Below are 23,152 nucleotides of genomic sequence, written 5' to 3'. Positions count from 1 at the left end.
CTCTGTTAGCATCTCCCACACATTTTGTCCATTAGATTTCATTTAAGATGCAGTACCATACATTTGCCTTCCCTACATCCCCTACAAGAACATTTTTGTTTCAGAAATATGCACCATGTTTCTGTAACTGACCACCTCAAGGGAAAAAGAATCACAATAACATGCAATGGCTGGACATCCTGAACATATTATATGCAATAACAGACAATGCAGCACCAATAATAAGAATTTCGTAATTGGCATCTCATTCAAGTTTCAAACAATGAGAGGAGAAAAATTGACGATATTTTTCTGATCAAATTTCATGTGAATCCAGATTCACTACATCCAAGGAGGATCTTCAGATAAATGGCAAACTCTTCCTTCTCGGTAGAGCTCTCCCCTGAGGATACATCTATCCATCTTATTTTTTTAACACGGAAGTAAGCTGTTTTCTGTAAATGTGCAAGACCTCCGATTCATTAGCCGCTGTCGGGAAATGACTGTGCCCAATTTTTACAGGAAAAATAAGGTGGATACAGTGATACTGTACAGACAGCTGCTTTGGTCTCCACCACCCCATTGCCATTTCCATCTAATCGGGTACCATCACCCGATATCCTATTCTTTGAAAAACCATTCTGTCAAATGAGAGGGTCTCTGGATATTTGATTTCCCCTTAGAGAGCAGCGCACAGAATAAGAATCAAAAGGCAATGTTTTGAACGTGATAGCATTAAATAAAAGGAAGCGATCACAGATATTAAGAAATTTTGGGTCAGCCAACATCCTGGTATGTTGTTGCTTTTATTTCAGGCAATAGTTATTGTACAAATAAGGACAAAAACCCCCCAAAAAATAAGGCCAAAAAAAAAGCAAAAGGTATTGGTGTGGTTACACTATAAAAGCAAGGCCAATATTCATGATCAAGGTAGTGCAGAATTTAGCTGCTCAGGATTGAAGGTGAGTTTTTATGCTGTCCATTTATGTTTTGGGTAGAAAATATGTCATAAATATCATGCATATATAATGTAATATTATTGTGTAATATATAAAACTCTAGGGTCGATTTTTTAAAAATGTTTTTGAGGTCTCTTATGGTGCATTTATTTGATCAAAAACACAGTAAAAAACAATTACTTTTTATAACAATGTAATATACTTTAAAATATAATTTATTCCTGTGATCAAAGCTGTATTTTCAGCATCATTACTCCAGTCTGTCACATGATCTTTCAGAAATCATTCTAATATGATGATTTGCTGCTCAAGAATAATTTCTAATTATTATCAATGTTGAAAACAGCTGTGCTGCTTAATATTTTGTGAAAAATTGTGAAACATTTTGTTTTTCAGGAATCTTTGATAAATAGAACATTCAAAAGAACAGCATTCATTTGAAATAGAATCTTTTGTGACAATGTAAAAAATCTTTGATGTTCTTGGTGAATCAAAGTAGCTCGAATTACGCCTTTATTGAGGGAGTAATTTATTGCTACTTTTTACTGCTGAAACTACAGATTTCTGTCTGATCATATATGGCTACACATATCCAGAGTTTATTGGGGAGGTGACATTTATAGATGTAGATAAACAAACATACTGGTTGACATGATGACTCCCAGTCTCCATAAGCATTATAAAAGTGAAAAATTACAGCAGCATGATAATGATCCAAAGCTCACTGGCTAAATAATACATATAATACCATGAAAGAAAAGGGTATTTATTATATAAAGTGCAATGAGCACAGTGGAGAAGTATTTATATTCCACAAGTAACAACTGTACAAGTCAAATAAGCAAGTGTGGTGAAAAACAAAAGAACTAAACACAACTAAATTCCTAACTGTAAATTTTGAAGACTAATCTAAGCACCAAAAGGAAAATGTAGAAATAAAACTCTGCAGCTAAAAATACCCTAACCAAAGGAATGACCAGGAAAGTATAACAGCCTCTTTTTTATGCCCATGATATGTGTTTCTCATAGGTGAGATTGAAAATGATGTTCCTCGGGTGTGTTCTGGTTCTTGTGAACCTGGTCTCAGTGGCTACAGGCAGCAGTGCAGGAGTTAAAGTCACACTGACTCAGAAGGGGCTTGAGTACGGTAAGAAAGCAAAACAAGACTTCTTGTAACTCTTTGGAATTAAAAAAAGAGAATGTTTGTAACTGTTACCATAGAACAAAAACTTGTAATCATAGTGGTTCAAAAAAGCTCTAGGTAAAACTCTGAATTGACATCATGTGATCATGTGTATGTAGAGTTTGGCCTTCTTTCTTTTGCTCTGTCTCTGTGAGCTAAAGTAAGGACTATTTATGCTTCGTAAAGCTTTTACAAAAGATAAAGGATTAGTTCACTTTCAATTACAATTTTCCTGATAATTTACTCACCCCCATGTCATCCAAGATGTCCATGTCCTTCTTTCTTCAGTCGAAAAGAAATGAAGGTTTTTGATGAAAACGTTCCAGGATTATTCTCCTTATAGTGGACTTCAATGGCCTCCATACGGTTGAAGGTCAAAATTACAGTTTCAGTGCAGCTTCAAAGGCCTTTAAACGATACCAGATGAGTAATAAGGGTCTTATCTAGCGAAACGATCGGTCATTTTCGAAAAAAATGTAAATGTATATGCTTTATATAAACAAATGATCGCCTTCCAAGTGTTTCCGCCAAAACTGCGCTTTTGTATTCTTCAAAAAGCTTATGCTGTATGTCCTACACCTGCCCTATTCAACTTAAAAAAAAACAGTGCCAGTTCCAGTTTTTAAGTCTTTTAAGGGCTATGGGTTTTTCCTACGGCCTGATTCAAGTGAGTTTAGAGTCGTAAACCACCGTTGTAGTTTCGGGGGATGGTGTAACACATGGAACTCTAACACAGTTTGCTGGATTGTTCTTTAAATATAATGAATCATTCGTGTCTGATTGGTCCAGCCGTTACATCAGTTATGGGTAAAGAAGTTGTTGCCACACATACAACATACAAGAAACATATTAATCACTGCTAGAATGATTCAATCTTAGGATCTTAAGTATTTGCTTAAACAGTAATAGTATGACTATGAACTTTGGATAGAGACTGAGAGAAAAAAATAATAATTTGCTGAAGGTAGCTACTTATACTTGGTTTGTGAGACATATATCAGGACACTCATTCTGATGTACAGCTTATGAATGTTATTTTGTTTTGAATGCAGGTCGACAGTTGGGAATTGACGCAATCCAGCAGAAACTCGGAACTATTAAACTATCGGACATAAGTGGATCAGCAAATGTGGTTGTTGGAAATGTCGAATACAGTTTAACGGGGTAAGATGAATGTCCCTTCTAATTCATGGTCCTGTAAGTTCCTACTAAGCAATTCCAGAGGTTAATCTTAATTGACATATTCAAAATGACCTCTTATTGTATGAAACTGATTTCTATTTAATTTTTATACTCCACTTGATTGTAAGTGATTTTCCACTGTTGACATTTTAGGGTTGTTCCCTACTGACAAATATAGCAAATAAGATAAAGTGATTGCAACATGGTATGCTGTTCGGGGAAGGAGGCGGCGGGAACCAGCGAATGTTCAACATAACTTTAATAACCAAAATAAATTAACTCAAAATGAAAGTAAAAGCGGCAGCCCCTCATGGACGACTGCCACACACACATTAACAAGTCCAGGCCTGGTCCTCTCTCATCCTTTACTGTCATTGCCCTCTGCTTCGTCCTGCTTACAACCTCTTATATAAGCTACAGAGTTAATGAATTGTTGAAAATATTGTGATAGTATTTCCAATATTCTTGACAGGATGCAGATTGGAAAAATTGGACTTGGCAATTCAGCAGTGGGGTTAGTTCCTGGCACTGGAGTCAAGCTTTCAGTTGCCAATGGCTTCATCAATATGCGTGGAAATTGGGAAGTCAAATACTTCTGGTTCATGTAAGTAGAGTTTCAACTAAATTAATGAATTAAATTCAGGAACAATGTAACATGCTAAATTTTTAATGTCACAGAAAACTCAGTGGATCATTTGAACTCAGTGTGAGTGAACTGGCCATTAGCACCAATATTGCAGTCAAGAGCGACGTCACTGGCCGCCCAACAATCAGCATTATTAACTGTGCAGCATCTGTGGGAAGTGTCAGCGTCAGATTTGATGGAGGGCCCAGGTAATGCTGTGCAACTAACACGCAGAAGTCAATGTTCAATGCAAAAGTCAATGTTCAATGCAAAAGTCAATGTTCAATGCTAAATCACCCTATTAAAGGCCAGATTATGGGCCAGATAAAGTTCTCTGGGCCTTTTCAGTCTTTAGTAAATTCTGACAGTAGTTTTTTAACACCAAAAGATGGTTTGCGCTGGAGTAAGCTGTAGTAAATTTGGCCCTGTGTCACATTCACAATTCAAATAATCAGGAAATCTTTCAGTACAGTTGCTCTTTCAAATGAAAGGTTTTGCATAGTAATTCCTTCTGATGAATTTGGTAACACTTTCGTCATTACTAGTGAGTTATCGTGCGTTTCACTTTAGAATACTGATCCAAATAATTAGTAATTCCTTCTGAAGGATTTGGTAATACTTGAATCATTATTAGTGGGTTAATATGACCTTCACTTTAGATTAATTTAAACATTATGCATTAGCTATATTAATTGTGGATCTGTATATAGCGTTTCTTAGGAACGCTCTAAAGGCAGAAACACACCAAGTAGACAGTTGGCTGTCGGGCAAGTTTTCTCTATGAGGGGCCGTACAAGCCATAATTCATTCTGGCACTCTCACACACATACATTCTCCTTTCACAAACATACATTTTTACTCTCACACACATACATTCTCCTTTCACAAACATACATTTTTACTCTCACACACATACATTCTCCTTTCACATACATTTTTACTCTCACACACATACATTCTACTCTCACATACATACATTTTTACTCTCACACACACACATTCTACTCTCACATACATACATTTTTACTCTCACACACACATTCTCCTTTCACAAACATACATTTTTACTCTCACACACATACATTCTACTCTCACATACATACATTTTTACTCTCACACACACATTCTCCTTTCACAAACATACATTTTTACTCTCACACACATACATTCTACTCTCACATACATACATTTTTACTCTCACACACACATTCTCCTTTCACAAACATACATTTTTACTCTCACACACATACATTCTACTCTCACATACATACATTTTTACTCTCACACACACATTCTCCTTTCACAAACATACATTTTTACTCTCACACACACATTCTCCTTTCACAAACATACATTTTTACTCTCACACACACATTCTCCTTTCACAAACATACATTTTTACTCTCACACACATACATTCTACTCTCACATACATACACTTTTACTCTCACACACATACATTCTACTCTCACATACATACATTTTTACTCTCACACACACATTCTCCTTTCACAAACTTACATTTTTACTCTCACACACATACATTCTACTCTCACATACATACATTTTTACTCTCACACACATACATTCTCCTTTCACAAACATACATTTTTACTCTCACACACATACATTCTACTCTCACATACATACATTTTTACTCTCACACACATACATTCTCCTTTCACAAACATACATTTTTACTCTCACACACATACATTCTACTCTCACACACATACATTCTACTCTCACATACATACATTTTTACTCTCACACACATACATTCTCCTTTCACAAACTTACATTTTTACTCTCACACACATACATTCTACTCTCACATACATACATTTTTACTCTCACACACATACATTCTCCTTTCACAAACATACATTTTACTCTCACACACATACATTCTACTCTCACATACATACACTTTTACTCTCACACACATACATTCTACTCTCACATACATACATTTTTACTCTCACACACACATTCTCCTTTCACAAACATACATTTTTACTCTCACACACACATTCTCCTTTCACAAACATACATTTTTACTCTCACACACACATTCTCCTTTCACAAACTTACATTTTTACTCTCACACACATACATTCTACTCTCACATACATACACTTTTACTCTCACATACATACATTCTCCTTTCACATACATACATTTCTAATCTCACACACACTTACATTCTCCTTTCACACACATACATTGTTCTTTCACATACATACATTTCTACTCTCACACACGTACATTTCTACTCTCTCACATACATATATTCTCCTTTCACACACATACATTTCTACTCTCTTACACACTTACATTCTTACATTCTCCTTTCACATTTTCATGTGTAAATTTTGGGTTGTTTTTTGCCCAAGGGCTGGGTAAACATAGGACAGAACACAGGTTGGGCTAATTCTACCCAGCATAAAGGGTTGATTTTATTATTATTTTTTTCTATGATATAGTTTATTTAGTACTTACAGATTAAATTATCTAAACCAGTGATTCCCAACCTTTTTAGCCTCAAGTACCCCCACAACTCCATCAGTAAGGCTCAAGTACCCCTTTATCGACACTAAACAAAAATGTGGCGTTTATATTTTAATGCAGTTGTAACAATTACGTAATTTACCAATTAACCAGTTTTATTAATTACAATTCAGACTTGAAGATATTGGGAAATTTTAAATAAGAAACACAGTGTAATTGGACATTCCAGCACTTCAGATGTTATTTTGAATATGATGACAAAAAAAAAAAATTATTCATCCTTCAGAGATTGTCCCCATTTGTAAAACTGAAAGTTTCAAGATGTAGGAAATCTAACATTTGATTGAAAACAAACACTTTTATTTAAAAATTAAGACACGAAAAATAGGCTGCCACTATAACCAGTAGATGGCGGTAGATAAGCACTTATTGGCTTATAAAGTTAAGCACTTTATGCACTAAAGTAGGAAAAGTCAAAGTTTTTCAAATCTTTAAATTAGTGTGTCAACTACGCTTTTTATGAGAGGATTTGTGAGCATAGGACTTATTAAACTGGCACTAAAAAGAAACTTATTCAATGTTTTGATGGATATTGAGCTGAGTTTAACAACAATTCTGACTGGCCATTATTTTCAACAGTAAAGCATGTGCTTGGCTACAGTACTCAATGCTGCAAAATCATGTTGTAAATATACACATTTGCAGCGATTATCGTGCCAGGTTGGGGTGAAGCTGGGGCGACTGAATGCACTCAGCAAGTCTATTACACTTAAGCGACAGGGGACATTAAAACGCTCAATGTACTAAGTGATATTAACAGACCAAACTTAGTAGCTAAACATCATACTAATAAAGTCTACTACAGAAAAGCAGTTGAGCCCAGAATTTGAATTTTCCTCCCATAGAACATGGCTTATTGTACTAAGACAGTGATATTAAATGACCAAACCAAGTAAACATCATACTAATATACCATACATGTACAGCAAAGCAGATGAGCTCAGAATATAATCGCAATTCGTTTAATTACACGTTTTCCTCCCATAGAAAACCGTTATAAAGAAAAAGCTTAATGTCGCTTAATGTAGCCTACTAAGTGAACAAAGATCAAATTCTGCACAAAACAATTATTCTATATAGTATTCTTTATTAGTATAGTGTTGACTAAGTTTGGTCTTTTAATGTCACTGTCTTACATTAATCCTCGTTTATGGGAGGAAAATGCTTAACATGTAATTAAACGTGTTGCGTTCATATTCTAGGCTCATCTGCTTTTCTGTACAAGTTATGTGTTTTAGAATGTCCCAGCGACAGGAATGAACAAACCAAACAAAATCTAAATCTTTTGCGTACCCCTGGTTGGGAATGACTGATCTAAACATGTGTAAAATACTCCACACAACAACTGGTTTATGACAGTTTTATTTTCGATACAGTTCTTACAGCTTATTTTATATAGTTTTTACCATGCCTAAAAATATATTTAACAAACATTAGAAGTAGCCTATTAGAAGTAAAAATGATACATTTAGGTCTAAAAGTTATTCATGTGTAATCAAAAGTCGCGTCCCGTTTCCACCGTAACGATGCTGATTCTCCTGCCGGAGATGGGCTCGCGTTCGGCGGCGGAACTCATTTCAGACCACCGCCCTCCGTCTCACTCGTAGCCGAAAGATGCTTTGGCTGCTTCCATAACCTGCCCATAAACAATCAGTGCACAGTTCTGAGAACATATTTCAATATCCAAAGTATTTATATTCAGTATCTTTGGGAATAAATTGATAATTTTACGCAAGGCATCCTTCATCCGAAAGACGGATGCGACACTCGTTAACTGGCATCGCATCCCTGTAGTTTGCTTTGCATTAAATAAAATGATTTACAGCACAGCAACGATTTTATAGAAGAAATAAAACATACACAAACCTGTTTTTTATAGACAAAATGAAGCAAGTCGGCAGGGCGGGGCAGCGCTGAGAAGCTGAACGTCACGTGATGATCGCGCCTGACCTGCCTTCCGTTTCCATCATACTCTCTCTCACACACATACATTCTACTCTCACACACACATATTTTCTTCAGACATGCATGTGTGAGAGTAGAATATGTATGTATGTGAGAGGAGAATATATATGTATGTAAAAGGAGAATGTATGTGTGTGAGAGGAGAATATATATGTATGTGAGAGTAGAATGTATGTGTGTGAGAGGAGAATGTATGTAAAAGGAGAATGTATGTATGTGAGAGGAGAATGTATGTGTGTGAGAGTGCCAAAATGAATTTTGGCTTGATTGGCTCTTCATATTTCTCAGTGTGTTCCACACCATCATCTGAAGTTGGTCCTCGTCTGCTTTTTTTCGGCTGATTCGACATGTTGAAACAGCATCGGAGCTCATCTGATCATTCTGATTGGCTGTTCAGCTACTGCCACCTGCTGGTACGGAAAGGCATTTCATCTTATGCAGCCATGTGCTACTTGGCCGTCGGCTGTCGGTTTGGTGTGTCAGGGCAACTTTGGACCCAGATGCTTCTGACGAGAGCCAACCCCGCAGTTTGCTTTTGTCGCCACTAGTTCGTCCGCGTCAGCTTGGTGTGTTCCAGCCTTAAATATGGTTGCGAAAGACATATGCAATATTTTTAAATTTTAGTTGTACATGCGAGTATTTGAGTTTATTAGTGTGTCTGTTCCTCTGATTAATTATAACAGAGTGGAGCACAAGGTAGCAGTACAGAGGAGTGAAGAAAACATTTACAAGGGCATTTGATGATGCTGATTAGTTTATTTATTGGATTAAATTTTTTCTAGTAGTTGAATTTAGTCAATAAAATAGTCAAGAATTCACATAATTATTTAACCAAATTTTTTAACTAAACAAACAAACAAATACAAATAAATAAACCCAGTACATCTAATGACTGTGTAAGAACAATCATGTAATTTTTTGCTCTATTATTTCTTGTATTTATACAGCTGGTTGTTTAACCTCTTCGCTTGCTTCATTAATACACCTGTACGCAATATTCTGCAGGAAAAGGTAAGGAATTAAGGCTGTGTGAATGCCCTCAATATTACCCAATAATTGAGTACTGTTGAACTACAACTGAGAAGCAATGTAAGACATGCCAGAGTTTCACATACAGTCTTTCTGCTGTTTCAGATTTGCCCTTTGGTGGCTGATTCCATTCCTGACATGAACCGCCACTTGAATACATTAAATGGTGACATGATAAATCATTATTTATTAATTATTGTTATTGCAGGATTTGTATGAATATCAGCATCTTTTAACACAATTTTTGATTACACACTAAAAAATGTCTTTTCTCTTGTTGACTCTCCAGTTTTAGCAAAAGTAGATGAAAATGCTGAAATTGAATACTCCATGGTGGGCTCTCCTGTCATTTCTAATACTATGATTGAATTTGGTTTAAAGGTAATCTCAAGCACTATCGTGTGTGATATTTCTTTGAAAAACATTACAAAATATCATGTGAAAACCTGTTTATAGCTAAATTTAGATGTTTTCACACTTCATAGGGTGAATTCTACAACATTGGACAACACAAGGAACCCCCGTTTTCCCCAACACCTTTCTCATTGGCGTCTCAGGCCACTAATATGCTGTACCTTGGAGTTTCTGCCTTCTCCATCAACTCAGCAGGCTTTGTGTATCACAGAGCTGGTTTCCTCCGCCAATACATCACTGATGACATGGTAAGATACCAGTCAAATCAGTCACATCTGCAGCAGAAAACGTGTCCATTAAACTCTGGAACATTTCAGCCCTGCAGCCCAAAAAAGCACAATCCCAGAACTAGTAAAATCCTGATATGTACGGTTTAGGGTCTGTCTCAATACCCTAATTTAAAGTCTTGAGCAAGGGAAACACAGGGTAACAAAACACAAGCAGAGACCTATTGCAAGAAGCTAGCTGAACAAACTCAAGTTTCAGAGTAGGTTTAGAGTTGACAAATCCAGATAAATCCAACCTGGTTTAGACCAGGTACAACGGGCTCACAAAATTTGGTATAAGCATTCTTTGTCAACTCAGGTTTAACCCAAAGTTTGTGATCATCTCTGAATAGCATGAAGTCATTTTCTGAAAATCAACGCAATGGTGTTAAGTCGATTACTTTGAACTGTTGTAAATGGTCTACAGTGAGCCTTTTCACTTGCATTAGATGGAGAAGAATACTGGAATATTTTCAATATTATATATAACAATATTTTCCCCCAAAAGAAAGTCTCAATTTATGTGGCCTTGGAGTCAGTAAATTATCAAGAAATGTTAATTTTTGGTCATCTCTGCAACAAAAAAACATGCAACACTTTACTTCCAAATGTAATATCTAATTCATTTTATTTTTACATTGGAAAGTTTTCATCGAAATCCTGCAGATTTGGGGCATGTGAGTTCCTAAACATGAATGTCAAGGATGTGCTTAGCCTCAAAACCATTGGTTTCGGACAAAATGGTAGATTCAGCATTGTGATTGGTTAGATTGCTTGTCAATCAAACCCCCGTCCCGGCGAAGGGTCAATTCAGACTAGCAAATAGTTGCTATTTGTAGTTACATGAAAATGCATGATTACTTGAATAGAATACCAAAGCTGTGGTTTCCAAGTTTGGCATGAGTGCTACTTGAACTTTTGAGTAAATGAGATCTTAGTTGGTCGGCACATTCTCCATCTTCTTGCACACCTGCAGAGCTTTCTACAGTTACTCTTGTAGCCACAAGATATCAGCTCGTGGCTGGATTTTGATGCTTGTAACAACATTATCCAGCAGGGCTCAAACATTCTTTCTGTCCTCACCCGCTGCCAGTTACTTGATCACAGCACAGGGTCTGGAAGCAACTTTTTAATAATATTCACTGCATCATCTGGAATCTCTTTAACTGGCCAGATGGAGAATGATCTACTGCTCTGTTCTTCAGAGAAATTTACTATGTTTGTTTTTTGCAGATTCCCTCTCGTTCTCTGTTTCGTCTGAACACAAAGACATTTGGAACATTCATTCCTCAAGTATGAAAATAAATAGCCATGTTCTGTCATTAAATTCAAAACACAAAAACACAGAATCTGAGACAATATTGTTTTTCAGATTGAGCAAATGTATCCTGGTCTGATGATGAAGCTGTTGTTTGAGACAGTGAAGGAGCCCAACGTTACATTACAACCGAACAACATGACTGTTCAGGCCAGCGGTAGAGTGACAGCTTACGCTATTCAGCCCAACAGCGCACTGTCGCCTGTCTTTGTCCTCAATCTGGTGAGGAATAACCCCAGATTCATTTAAATGAGATATTATAATTGTTTTTGTTTTATGGATTTTCCCTTCATCTAACAGGAGGCCAGTGTCAGTGCTAACATGTATGTGACTGAGCTCAAACTTGCCGGAAATGTGATCCTAAACAAGTGAGTTTTTGAGCCATAAACACAGTCTGTACAGCTGGATTTGAGTTTATGTTCTTAAATTCTTAAAGGATTGATACACTGTGTATGTTTCTTACACAGATTTGATATGAGCTTAGAAACAAGCAATGTGGGACAATTCGAGGTAAGAAGAAACTAAGAAAAATGTTTAAAACTGATCTGAAAGCAATAATTCAGAAACTTTATCGTAAAATTTAACTCAACAGGTGACATCTCTTAGCAATATTTTCACAAATATCCTGAACTTTGCTGTCATTCCCAAGATTAATGGTAAGAGGATTTGTTTTCTTGTTATTTATATTTTTCTTCTTATTGGCATTTTATTGGCAAGTTCTTCCAGTTCATCTTTTAATTTTTATTACTCATGGACTTTTTCACTCTCAGCTCATTTACAGGGTGGTTTTCCACTCCCTGCAATTGGTAAAATGAAGCTTATGAACACTCAACTCCAGGTTTTAAAGGCAAGCTTACATTTATACTATAGTAGATGCTATTGTATGTAGAGGCTGTGTAATATGTTGTCATAATAATAATATATATTTTTTTCATTTTGTTATTTGTCCCCCCCACAGGACTACTTGTTGATTGGAACTGATGTTCAAATTATATGATATTGAGGTCTCAACACTGCTATTTGTCTCAGAAACCTGCTATAGAGAAAAGAATGTTTATTCCTTTGATTTAGACTAAAGAACATAATTACTCATCTGTTTATTGACATCTGCACTCTTTTTAATAAAATACCTGTCTGCTTTACCACAATCTCTGTCTCCAAGTCTGGTAAAAGCAAAGGATTTTAAATACATGCATACATGTGCGCACACATACATAAAAAAATGATTCACTACTGCAGACAATATGTTTTTAAATTGATTTTTAAAAGAAATCTTTTAAGCTTCTATTTGAAATTTAACACTGCATTACATACATGTTTTAAAGGATTAGTTAAATTAGCCCAAGCTTTACTCACCCTCACTTCATCCAGTGCTGTGTGTTGGGATTATGGCGGGATTAATGCTCAGAGTATTCCCATCCTTACATATTAGATTCTAGACCCTAGACCTGAGTCATATATAAATTTAATAAGTGCTCTCTATACGTGCCTGTCTGTTAAACCTTCATTCTGTCCTCCCCATTCTTAAAGTGTTTAAATGCATCACAATATATATTTACTACACAAAAGAATCACATGACACATACATTTTCAGATACACCACACATTTCACATAATCCATTTTCATGTAAAGCCACAAGTGCCAGTGTTGATTTCCACTGTGTGTCCAAGTCTTAATCTAGCCAGCAATACTTCTTCTTTTCTATTTTCTCCCAGGCAATCTATTCTCCATACTGTGTGTGTAATACTATAACACCATCTCCCTGTATTACTAGTGTCCCATCTAATTTGCAACATATTCATTAACTTTTTCTTTAAAAATCGATTTTGCCTCCCTTTTCCTAAAGGTACTTCAACATCCACCTCCATCTTGTCTAGTGCTTTTTTCCTAGTTTATCTCTAACTTCATTACAAGATAGCCCAACATGTGCTGGTAACCACCAAAAATACACCACTATATGTATAATGATATACTGTAAATACTTCCATGAATAAATCTTCTCTGTCTGATCTTGCATGTATTATAATATTAAAAGCTGAAAAAGAACCTGAGCATATTATTATTTTATTTGGTCTGACTTATTCAACCCATTGTAGTCCTACTATTATCACTGTTAACTGCAGTGTACATAGACAACTCATTGGGCAACTTCAAACTAATTACATTCAGAAAATATTAAAACCTTTTGACCGACAGGTTCCTTACAACCACTTGTAAAATTGAATAAAGCTTGATATTTAAAATAATATTAACCTCATTGCCAATGTATTCTTCTTTAGACTTGTCTAGTAAGCTCAAATCTATGAGTTCAGGGACTTTCCATGGTGGAGCATCAGTAAGTGGTACATTAGGACAGAAGATCTTATTGTCCATGCCACATTCCTTAGCCCACATTCTACTCTTCCATCCAAAACTATGTGTAACCCACACAAGGTTACTAGAGTGCAACTCTCTACTCTGCCTGCGGGTGGCACGTACAGCCCAGGGAATTCATTAGTAAACAAACACACCTTTCCTCCGGTGAAGACGTTGCTAGAAAGCAACAAGGACTGGTTGAAAGCTGTGTGAGAGATAGTTAAGCCGCATGACAGCGAGCTCTCAAGATACCTCCGATTGGTTTTTAGAAAGGGATAGAGCATCTGAATCTGACCCTGGCGGTCAGTGGCGAGCCAACCAGAGAATTGAACGGATCAAGAGCCCGGTGTGGCCAGCCGTGGCATCTTTGGAACCATCATCATCCTGTGCCTTCATTTGAGATACAGATAACACACGTAAACCTACCCGGGTGGTGAAAAGAACATATATATACTTCAAGAAACACACACACACACCAAGAACTTTCATGGACTCTTTCTTTATTTGAGGTTATTTATTTTGAGTTTATTGTTCGTTGTGCACTCAGGAAGCCGGCTTAGGTAGGCAGGGAATGTAAATAACTGCCATTCATTTTGTATAATACATTTTTCAAATTTACCTGTTTTGTGTTGTCTGTTCTCTGCTGACCTTCTACTATTTCAGGCTCTATTGTTGTATCTAGGGGCCCTTATAATACACCCGGCGCAATGTGACGCAAGGCGCAGCGCAAGTGTGTTTGCTAGTTTGCGTCCGGCGACGTTCGTTTTTGTTAGAGCGCGTTGGTAGAAACTGCGCCTCTGGGCGCGTCCACAGTGCATGTTGACTTTGCTTATTACACACAGGGATGCGCATCACACAAACATGCCAAATATTAAAAACAAAAGGATTACAGTGTAAAAGAATATTATTGTGTAGGCTACATATAAAAATGTAATGATGAATAGTCATTGCGTGTATTAGAATTAGGCTACCTATTTTCAATTCAGCCTATTACTACTTATAATGATGAACGAAATTGGCTAATTAATTGAACAATCGTGCCAATACACACACATATATATTAACTGACTCATCGCGCGGAGCTATTTGAAAGCCTGCATTTGCAAGCCCGCTTTAACTTCGCGCACGAGCAGATCGGTTTCTTCGCTTGAAAAGTGTTCAGCTTTTCCGCCAACAAATTCCGCCATGTAAATAGCAATCCGCCATGGCACGAGCGCATCTTGCTCTTAAAGGGAATGGGAGATGACACTCTGATTGGTTTATTGAACGTTACGCCCATTACTCTTTAAGAGAATAGGGACAACTCATTTCAAAAATGCGCCCCAGCGCACGGACCGTTTTTCCGTCGTTAAAATAGCAAAAGTGGATTTGGACACGCCCTGAGTGCACCTGCGCCGTGCGCTTTACACCTTGCGTTTAGATCGTTAAAATAGGGCCCTAGAGCTTCTGATACTAGCCCAGCTTTAATTTCTTACTACTTAAATTAGTCATTAGTTACACTAACCTAAGAAACGGGTTACATATGTCATCCATCATATGAATATTCCCAGCACTCCTCCAATACTTTCTGAGTGAGTTGATTATTCGCTGATTGTTGAAGATTCACCCAGTAAGTCATTTTTCCCTTCTAAGATCTAGAGGCATCTCTCCTGTTTCGACCCCAATTGCATCTACAGGGGATGTTTTAACTGCTCCATAACACATTCTTAAAGCTCTGGGTTGAATAATATCTAATTTTTCAGTAAAGTCTTGGTTGCCGACCCATATACAATACACCCATAATCAAAGCAAGAATGAATCAATGCTTGATACATGCACAACAATGCACTACGACTAGCTCCCCAATTGTGACTAGCAACGTAAACATGCAATTTAAGATCTTTTACACGGGGGGTGAAAACATTTGGAATTTGAAGATCAAGGTAAATTGTATTTAATTTGTCTTCCGGGAAACATGAAAGTATCTTCTGTTGCTTCCGAAGAGCAGTACTAAATAAAAATATGTATATTTAAACAAAATAAAAAAAATTTGGACCTCTTCATCCTGTTCAAAAGTTTTCACGCCCCGACTCTTAATGCATCGTGTTTCCTTCTGGAGCATCAGTGAATGTTTGAACCTTTTTTAATAGTTGTGTTTGAGTCCCTCAGTTGTCCTCAGTGTGAAAACACAGATCTCAAAATCATACAGTCACTGCTGGAAAGAGTTAAAATATGCAAAAAATGCTTGAAAACTGAAGAATCTGCAGGACCTGGAGGATTTTTCTGAAGAACAGAGCTCAGTTTAATTGCTCAGGACAAACAAGAGACTCATGAACAACCATCACAAAACAAACAAAAAAAAATCTGTCATAGATCATTCAGGTAACCACACACAGTATGAAGAACCAATGGTTCACATACTTATGAATGGGGTTATTTTAATAAATTACTTTGTCAGATATGTAGTTAAGGTAAGTATTAGCATGGCTTTTCTTATATGCAGTACACATAATATGTAGACAGGAAATACACCTTCAAAAGGGATTGAGGTATGCAGAAATGTGAGGTTAAATATAAGGCTTTTCTTCCATGTTGTTCTCTTTCCTGAAGAAGGTTCTGAAAACCTTGTCCAGAAAGAGCTTTCAGAGATGGGAAGCGTTCTGCCACATCCACAAGACCCTTCGTGTTATCCAAAACCATGTGCACCACAGCTTAATTTCTTGAAAATATTCTGGCTTTGATCAACTGTAGGTAGAAAAAAATGATGAATGGAAAATAACAGATCCAAGTGCCAAGTTTTTCTTTCGCAAAAATGCAGAGAGAACAACATCAAACAGCGAAAAACAGCAGAACAAGGATTTCAGGTCACTGAAGACTCTGATTTGGAGGACAAAGACACACAGGACGATGATGATGATGACATCATCACAGGAAACTCTTGTTTATTCATCAGAATGTACAACAGCAGTTATGGAGATATGGTCCTTTTTGACACCACTTACAGAACAACCAAATATGCTTTGACCCTGTTTCTTGTTGTTTTTCAGACTTTGAGTTTATATGTGAAAATGAGACAGCTGCTGCAATAACTAAAGCCCTTAACATCTTGAAACACTGGAATCAGCACTGGGAGCCAAAATACTTCATGCTTGATTACTTGAAACAGGAATACCAAGCTTTCGAAGATACATTTCCAAATTCTCAGAAATATCTATGCTCATTTCATCATCAGCAAGCTTGGATACGATGGACAAGACAGGGTATGGATGAAGTAAACATGTATTTGTAAATCATAATATATTTATAATATACTTAAAACATACATTTTCACACTTTTGATTTTTTTTGTGCCAGTTTGCACAATAATTATATACAAACTAGTTTTGAGCACTGAGAAGTGTTATTTATGTTGTTTATATTTGTTCTTGAAAACAAGCAGCACATTTGTTACTGAAGAACTTCATGCAGTGTTCTTAATAATACTGTCTTCAGTTATCTTTGTTTTGAGGCTGTTATTTGTCAATATATTTATCGTACTGAAGCTGAAATTATGGTATTGAGCAAACCCCACTCAGGAGTGCTAAAGATTTAGAGTGATAAGGGACCAGTGATAAGGGAGCAGACTTTGAACTTGTAGATGTATATTTGATATCGCAATGACAAAATGGCCTAAATAAGGTGCACAGTAAAGAGTGGGAGAGTTACCCAATTCTCAAAATATGAATTACACCTGTGGTGGAACTCAGAGGCTCACTGTAAATATAACTTTCCACTAATTATGTTGATTATTTTGAAAACTTATACTACATTTTGGTTTTTCCACTTGAACTGGTTCATTCTTATTGATGAAACTGAAATAATGCACATGTTTTTCCAAGGATTAAAGTCGTCTGTTAATTGCCGCCTTGATATATTTTCATCATGTTTCGACATTTTAGCCATATTTGCTAAATCTCTTTAAAGGCAAATATTTGAATTTCACCGCTAGAGATTGCTTATTCAAAACATAGGCGTAGCTTGATCCAGCTACGGTCACAAAATGTTTAATCTATAGCACTATAGCAATTCATGCTGCACTGATTATCATTATGTGCATCACATTTTTTTTTCTAAAATATTTGCATGCCTGTTTCCAAACTAACATGCTTATTTGTAGAATACAGTGTTCCTGTGGCTCAGTGGTAGAGAATTGCGTTAGCAGCGCAAAAGGTTATCGGTTCGATTCCCAGGGAACACTTGGATAACGACTATCCAAGTTGCTTTGGATAAAAGCGTCTGCTAAATGTACTTGCATTTGCAATACTTTTGTTTTTAGTATATTTTTAGATATTTTTAAACTCTTTATCTTATGAATGGCAATATATTGTATTATGTTGTGATGAGCAGGCGGGCGAGAGACGTGAGGGAACGGCGCGAGGCCGGTGACGCGAGTGATAATGAGCATCAGCTGTGCACTGCACCGGTCTCGTATCTCTCACGGAGGAGCTCCGAAAGCATAAAAGGAGGAGCGACGACAGTGAAGACGAGAGAGGACCAGGCCTGCACTTTATTTTATGTTTTGTAATGATTATGTGGCCGGCAGTTGTCCGTGAGGAACTGCCGGCATTTTACTTTCATGTTGTATTTGTTTATTTTGGTATTAAAGTTTGTTAAATTTTCGCTGGTTCCTGCCTCCTTCTTCCCGTACATACAAACTGTGTCACACATGTATTGTCAGGATTGATTTCCTTGTCTAGTGGCCAGTTTTATTACCCTTCCTAATCACCGGAGCTCCACCTGCTTCGCCTTTCATTTCGGGAAACGGTATAAGCAATAACACTTATGACATGGATTTTGCATTGGTTTATCTCAGAAGAGTGAACTGGAAACTACAGAGCAAAGTGTGAGCTTTCTGGTAAAACAAAACATTTCATGCTTACACCTCATCTGACTACCTTTATACAAATGTCTATCTTTGCGTTATGTCTGAATTTTGTTGTTTCTCATACTAGTATTTTACTAACAAGTGGATATCCTTTATTTGGTAATTAGTGGATTGGCTGGTAGGACACTTTTGTAAGTCATTTTACTAAATAGCATGTGCTAAATGTGTTAAATATAAATAATGTAGATCATTTTTAATTGTTTGTTAAATAGTATTTGTGAAGATTCTTCATTTTCTAGGTCTAATAGTGTAATTCTGGTTAACAACAATAATTCTACCTATGGTAATAGATACTATAACACAAGTGTTTCAGCAATATGACAACCTTATAAATATAATGAACACATAATATTATATTAAATACACTGAGAAGTGAATCTATTTTATAATCATATCCTTACATGTCTTGTACAGGTTAGTTTCAGATTGAGAAACAAGAATGTCTCACACTGTCATACCCGTGAACTCTTCGACACTTATCATCCAGTTTCAACCACCAACACAAACAACAGCAGCTGAAACTGGGACAAATGCTCCTGTGCCTGTTTATGTACAACAGCCAGCAGGAGTTTCACCTCTTCATGGACTTCAGGCATTTCTGAAAAGACAACTAAAAACCCTTGGGGCGAGACATTTTTCAAAGCCCGAAAGTGTATGTAGGTCAGTGTGAGGTTAGAAAAGTAAGAGTGCACATAATCCACGCAATGTTTGTTAAAGGATGTGATTATTTCCTTGATAAGATAAGGTTTATGACTTAAAGACTTTACACAGCTGACATTTACTGTAATTTACTGTTCCACCAGCAATAAGTAAGACCTATGAAGGTGTTGTTGGAGCAAAACAACAGAGGGTAACACTTTATTTTACAGTGTCCTTGTTACACATTACATATTGAACCCAACGTATGTTGGAAATTAACATTGATTAATATGTTTAATAAATTAACATTTATTAATAAGTTTAATTAATAATAATTAAACATTTAAAATGTTCAATTATCAATAAATCTTCACCTTTTGATTAGTATTGTTGCCTCTAGTAATTATGTGTCTGATTTCTAATTTTGGGTTCATTTTAAACCAGATATACAGTAATTTTTAAACAATAGTTGGGTTAAATAAAACTGCCCAGCACATTGGGCAAACATTTAACCCAACCGCTGGGTTAAAAAGCCAAACGTTAGGTTTGTCCATTTTCAACCAGCATATTTTAGAGTGTATAGTAAGTACACATATATCAGTACTTGGTAACACTTTATTTTACAGTGTCCTTGTTACATATTACATGTACTTACCACGCAAATAACCCTCCACCAAACCCTAATCCTACCCTAACCCTATAGTAAGTACATGTTGTTAATTAATATTACTCAGTACTTAAATATATAATTGCACTGTAACAATGGCACCATAAAATAAAGTGTAACCCAGTACTTGTATATGTATAATTACACTATAACAAGGGCACCTTAAAATAAAGTGTAACTAACTCAGATTTACGGATACACGTGTGGTTGTTCAACTGTGTCTACTGTCACAGGTGCTTGGTTGTTTTTGCTATAATAACACCTTCATAAAAACACCTCCCATAAATTTATATTCACTTTCATGTTCTACACAGATTGTCCAGATAATGATTGGTCTGGTGATTCTCCTGTTTGGTATTGCATCTTCAGTTAATGCAGCATCCATCTTTGTCTTTAGTGGTATTCCTTACTGGGGATCTTTCAGCGTAAGCAGCAATTATACAATTAATCTTATTTAATACAAGCTAAATATTACAACAGTATACTAAATTCTTGCCTTGCTCTCTCCTCTCAGTACATTGCCGCAGGCTCACTCTGCATTGCTGCAGAAAACAAACTTAGTTAGCCCTACAGTTTGTGTTTGGTATGTACAATTCACTTATTTTTTTATATTCGCTATGTGCTTAGGGGGCCTGAAAATACAAACATTTGAAAAAAGTTTTCAAAGTGCAAGTTTTTGAAAACAATATCGTTATTGTCTCTGTGTAAACTACAAAAATGCAAATTTGTGAAAATGGTGACGTCATGCACATACATATTATGTGTTCAGTCTATAAGCGCGTAGTGTTTCTTTACAAAGTGACAAGTGTGAATGAGGATTGTTTTGACAATGTTGTCATCTGTATGTGAAAAATGCACAGGAAAAACTTTCCTGTTTTTAGTACATCGTTGTTGTGTAAATGTGCTCTCTGCAAACTCAAGGAAACAGCAACTGAAACCTAAAAAATTCAATGAAAAATTCAATAAAACCTAAAATTCAATGAAACTATAAATAGAAACTAAACTACACTTCACAGCTTTGCTGTAAAAACTACATTAATTGAAAAGATACATTTCAATTCTATCACCTAATCATTCACATGGGTTATTGGTGCTAATGATTGCAATTTGCTGCCTTATTTATCTATTTTTTGATAATGTTCCATATTTTACATTATCTGCTTTAACATGTGAAAGTGCTTGCTATTTTTGTTAACCTGTTTTATGTTGTTTTTTTCTGCTTATAGGTAAAAGGTTCACTTGGAATGAACATTTTCAGTACTTTAACAGCAAGCATTTCGATTATTGTAATTTCAATGGATTTGGGTCTAGGGCCATTGAACCCTTATTGTGGCAGTTATGACTGTAATGAATTTGATAACAATTATATGGTATGCTATCAACTTTTCTATTCACTTTTATATAGTAGTTATTATATAATCACTGTGTGGTCAGTACACTTTTCAAAAGTCAATCCCTAACTCTTTCCCCACCATTGACAGATTTTTCCAGCAATCTGTGTTTTCACTATTATACTGTAGTGGGCGCTATTATGCATCTTCTGAAAGAGTGCTGAATTTTTGGATGAAAAAACAGGCAAAGAAGAAGCAGCTATTAGAGAAAAATCAGTTATCATGTATATGAAACTAGCATATATGCAAACTAACATGAACACAAAGAGGTATAAGACTGTGCAAGGTTCAGGGATGTTGATGGATTCAACCTACCCTATCTATGTTTTGATCATTGTTCTGAATCTGATCTAGATGTAGCATGATTTTCTGGTAACACTTTACAGTATACGTACACAGTAATAATGTACTTAGAAATTTTTTGCAAGCAATAATTAATAGTTTATATATTGTAGTCTCTGTTAATATATTAGTAGGCTGTATACAAATAGTGAGTTCTTCATTCATCGTCACTGTAATTAACAAATTATTATTGATTAATTAGCACATATATAAAGAGGTAGATAATGTGTTTATGCTTATTAACAACTTATTAACCGGAAATAGTTCTAACTTTAGATAAGGTCACAGAAAATGAATGTCATTAATTAAAGAGTTAGTTCACCCAAAAATTTCTTTAATTAATTACTCACCCTTATGTCGCTCCACACCCGTGAGAACCTTTGTTTGTCTTCGGAATACAAATGAAGATATCTTATCCCAAAACTAAACATATTCACTTGAAAAATGTGATATTATAAAGTGTTACCAATGCATGAAGCTTCAATTCTAGCTGTTGTTTATTTTGACATACTGTATATATTCAGATATTCATACAATAGAATATTCTAGGGGCCCTGAACTTTTTGTGAAAATCATCAAAAATGCTCGGGAAAGAGTTAATCTGCACTCATCTGTCTACTCTTTAGTTCAGTTTATAGATCTTCTACTATTACTGATCATTTGTAATGCAAGAAAGAATTGACATTATACATTAATCATAAACTCAGTCCAGTTTGACATAAATATATTACCAAATGAACCTTAAGGTGATGATACACGGGGCAACTTTTTGAGCAATGTTGCTGAGCAATGTTGCTGGGCAATGTTGCCGTCAACGGGCAACCTGATGAGACACAGCGCAACTAATTAGGGCAACATACAGTTGGCAGCAACTAATCAGAGAGGAGCAAATCTATTGCCAACTCAATAAATACTTTATTATAAACACTTGTTAGGCACTTTATTTCAACTTTTCAAATATTTTCTTCATTTTATTAAAAAATAAATGCCTTTCCGATCTGATTTGTGACAGGAAAAGGGAGAAGAGCGAGTTCAGCAAAAGGCGGATTCAAACCTGCTCGATCGCATCAAAAGCTATTCATATGTCAAACGACCTACAGCCTACGCTACTAAAGACGTTGAAAAATCCCGTCTTTTTAGTATTTAACTGAAATCATTCAATTGCTTCATTACAGCATACACACATTACTTTCGGACAGTTGTTGGTATTTTAAGCTATATATGAGGTAAATTCCCTGTTTTGGGTTGACGCATGACAACTTACTAGCGTAAAAAGATAAAAGTTCACACTCCTTTTCTCCGCTCCACTGCCGCTGAGAGGCCGCCATCTTTTTGAATTTTTTCTGAAATCTCCGAACCGGTC

At 36.0% G+C, this 23,152-nt stretch overlaps 1 protein-coding gene and 1 long non-coding RNA gene across 2 annotated transcripts; both read left to right on the top strand.

The window, feature by feature from the left end:
- Nucleotides 1-1,945: 1,945 nt before the first annotated feature.
- On the top strand, nt 1,946-12,657 carry LOC125244909 (bactericidal permeability-increasing protein-like). The gene is made up of 15 exons (XM_048155295.1): nt 1,946-2,085; nt 3,174-3,285; nt 3,776-3,907; nt 3,982-4,137; nt 9,412-9,475; nt 9,599-9,659; nt 9,783-9,874; nt 9,979-10,155; nt 11,407-11,466; nt 11,546-11,713; nt 11,792-11,859; nt 11,959-12,001; nt 12,084-12,147; nt 12,262-12,338; nt 12,450-12,657. Exons 1-15 carry the CDS (start codon nt 1,980-1,982, stop codon nt 12,486-12,488), a joined length of 1,419 nt encoding a protein of 472 aa, XP_048011252.1. The 5' UTR covers nt 1,946-1,979; the 3' UTR covers nt 12,489-12,657.
- Nucleotides 12,658-20,380: 7,723 nt separating this feature from the next.
- Nucleotides 20,381-21,501, top strand: LOC125244957. The gene is made up of 3 exons (XR_007179412.1): nt 20,381-20,481; nt 20,571-20,639; nt 21,283-21,501. It is a non-coding gene; the product is annotated as an uncharacterized LOC125244957 (long non-coding RNA).
- Nucleotides 21,502-23,152: the final 1,651 nt, after the last annotated feature.

Source organism: Megalobrama amblycephala, linkage group LG14 (genome assembly GCF_018812025.1).
Source record: "Megalobrama amblycephala isolate DHTTF-2021 linkage group LG14, ASM1881202v1, whole genome shotgun sequence".
Lineage (NCBI taxonomy): Eukaryota > Metazoa > Chordata > Actinopteri > Cypriniformes > Xenocyprididae > Megalobrama > Megalobrama amblycephala.
This window is presented reverse-complemented; position numbering and strand designations above follow the sequence as displayed.

Bases quoted from the DNA above. Each gene is read 5' to 3' on its own strand.
- LOC125244909 (XM_048155295.1), top strand. From the start codon at position 1,980: ATGATGTTCCTCGGGTGTGTTCTGGTTCTTGTGAACCTGGTCTCAGTG. The intron at 9,875-9,978 runs GTAATCTCAAGC...CACACTTCATAG, and splicing joins TGATTGAATTTGGTTTAAAG to GGTGAATTCTACAACATTGG. The intron at 12,148-12,261 runs GTAAGAGGATTT...TTTCACTCTCAG, and splicing joins TGTCATTCCCAAGATTAATG to CTCATTTACAGGGTGGTTTT.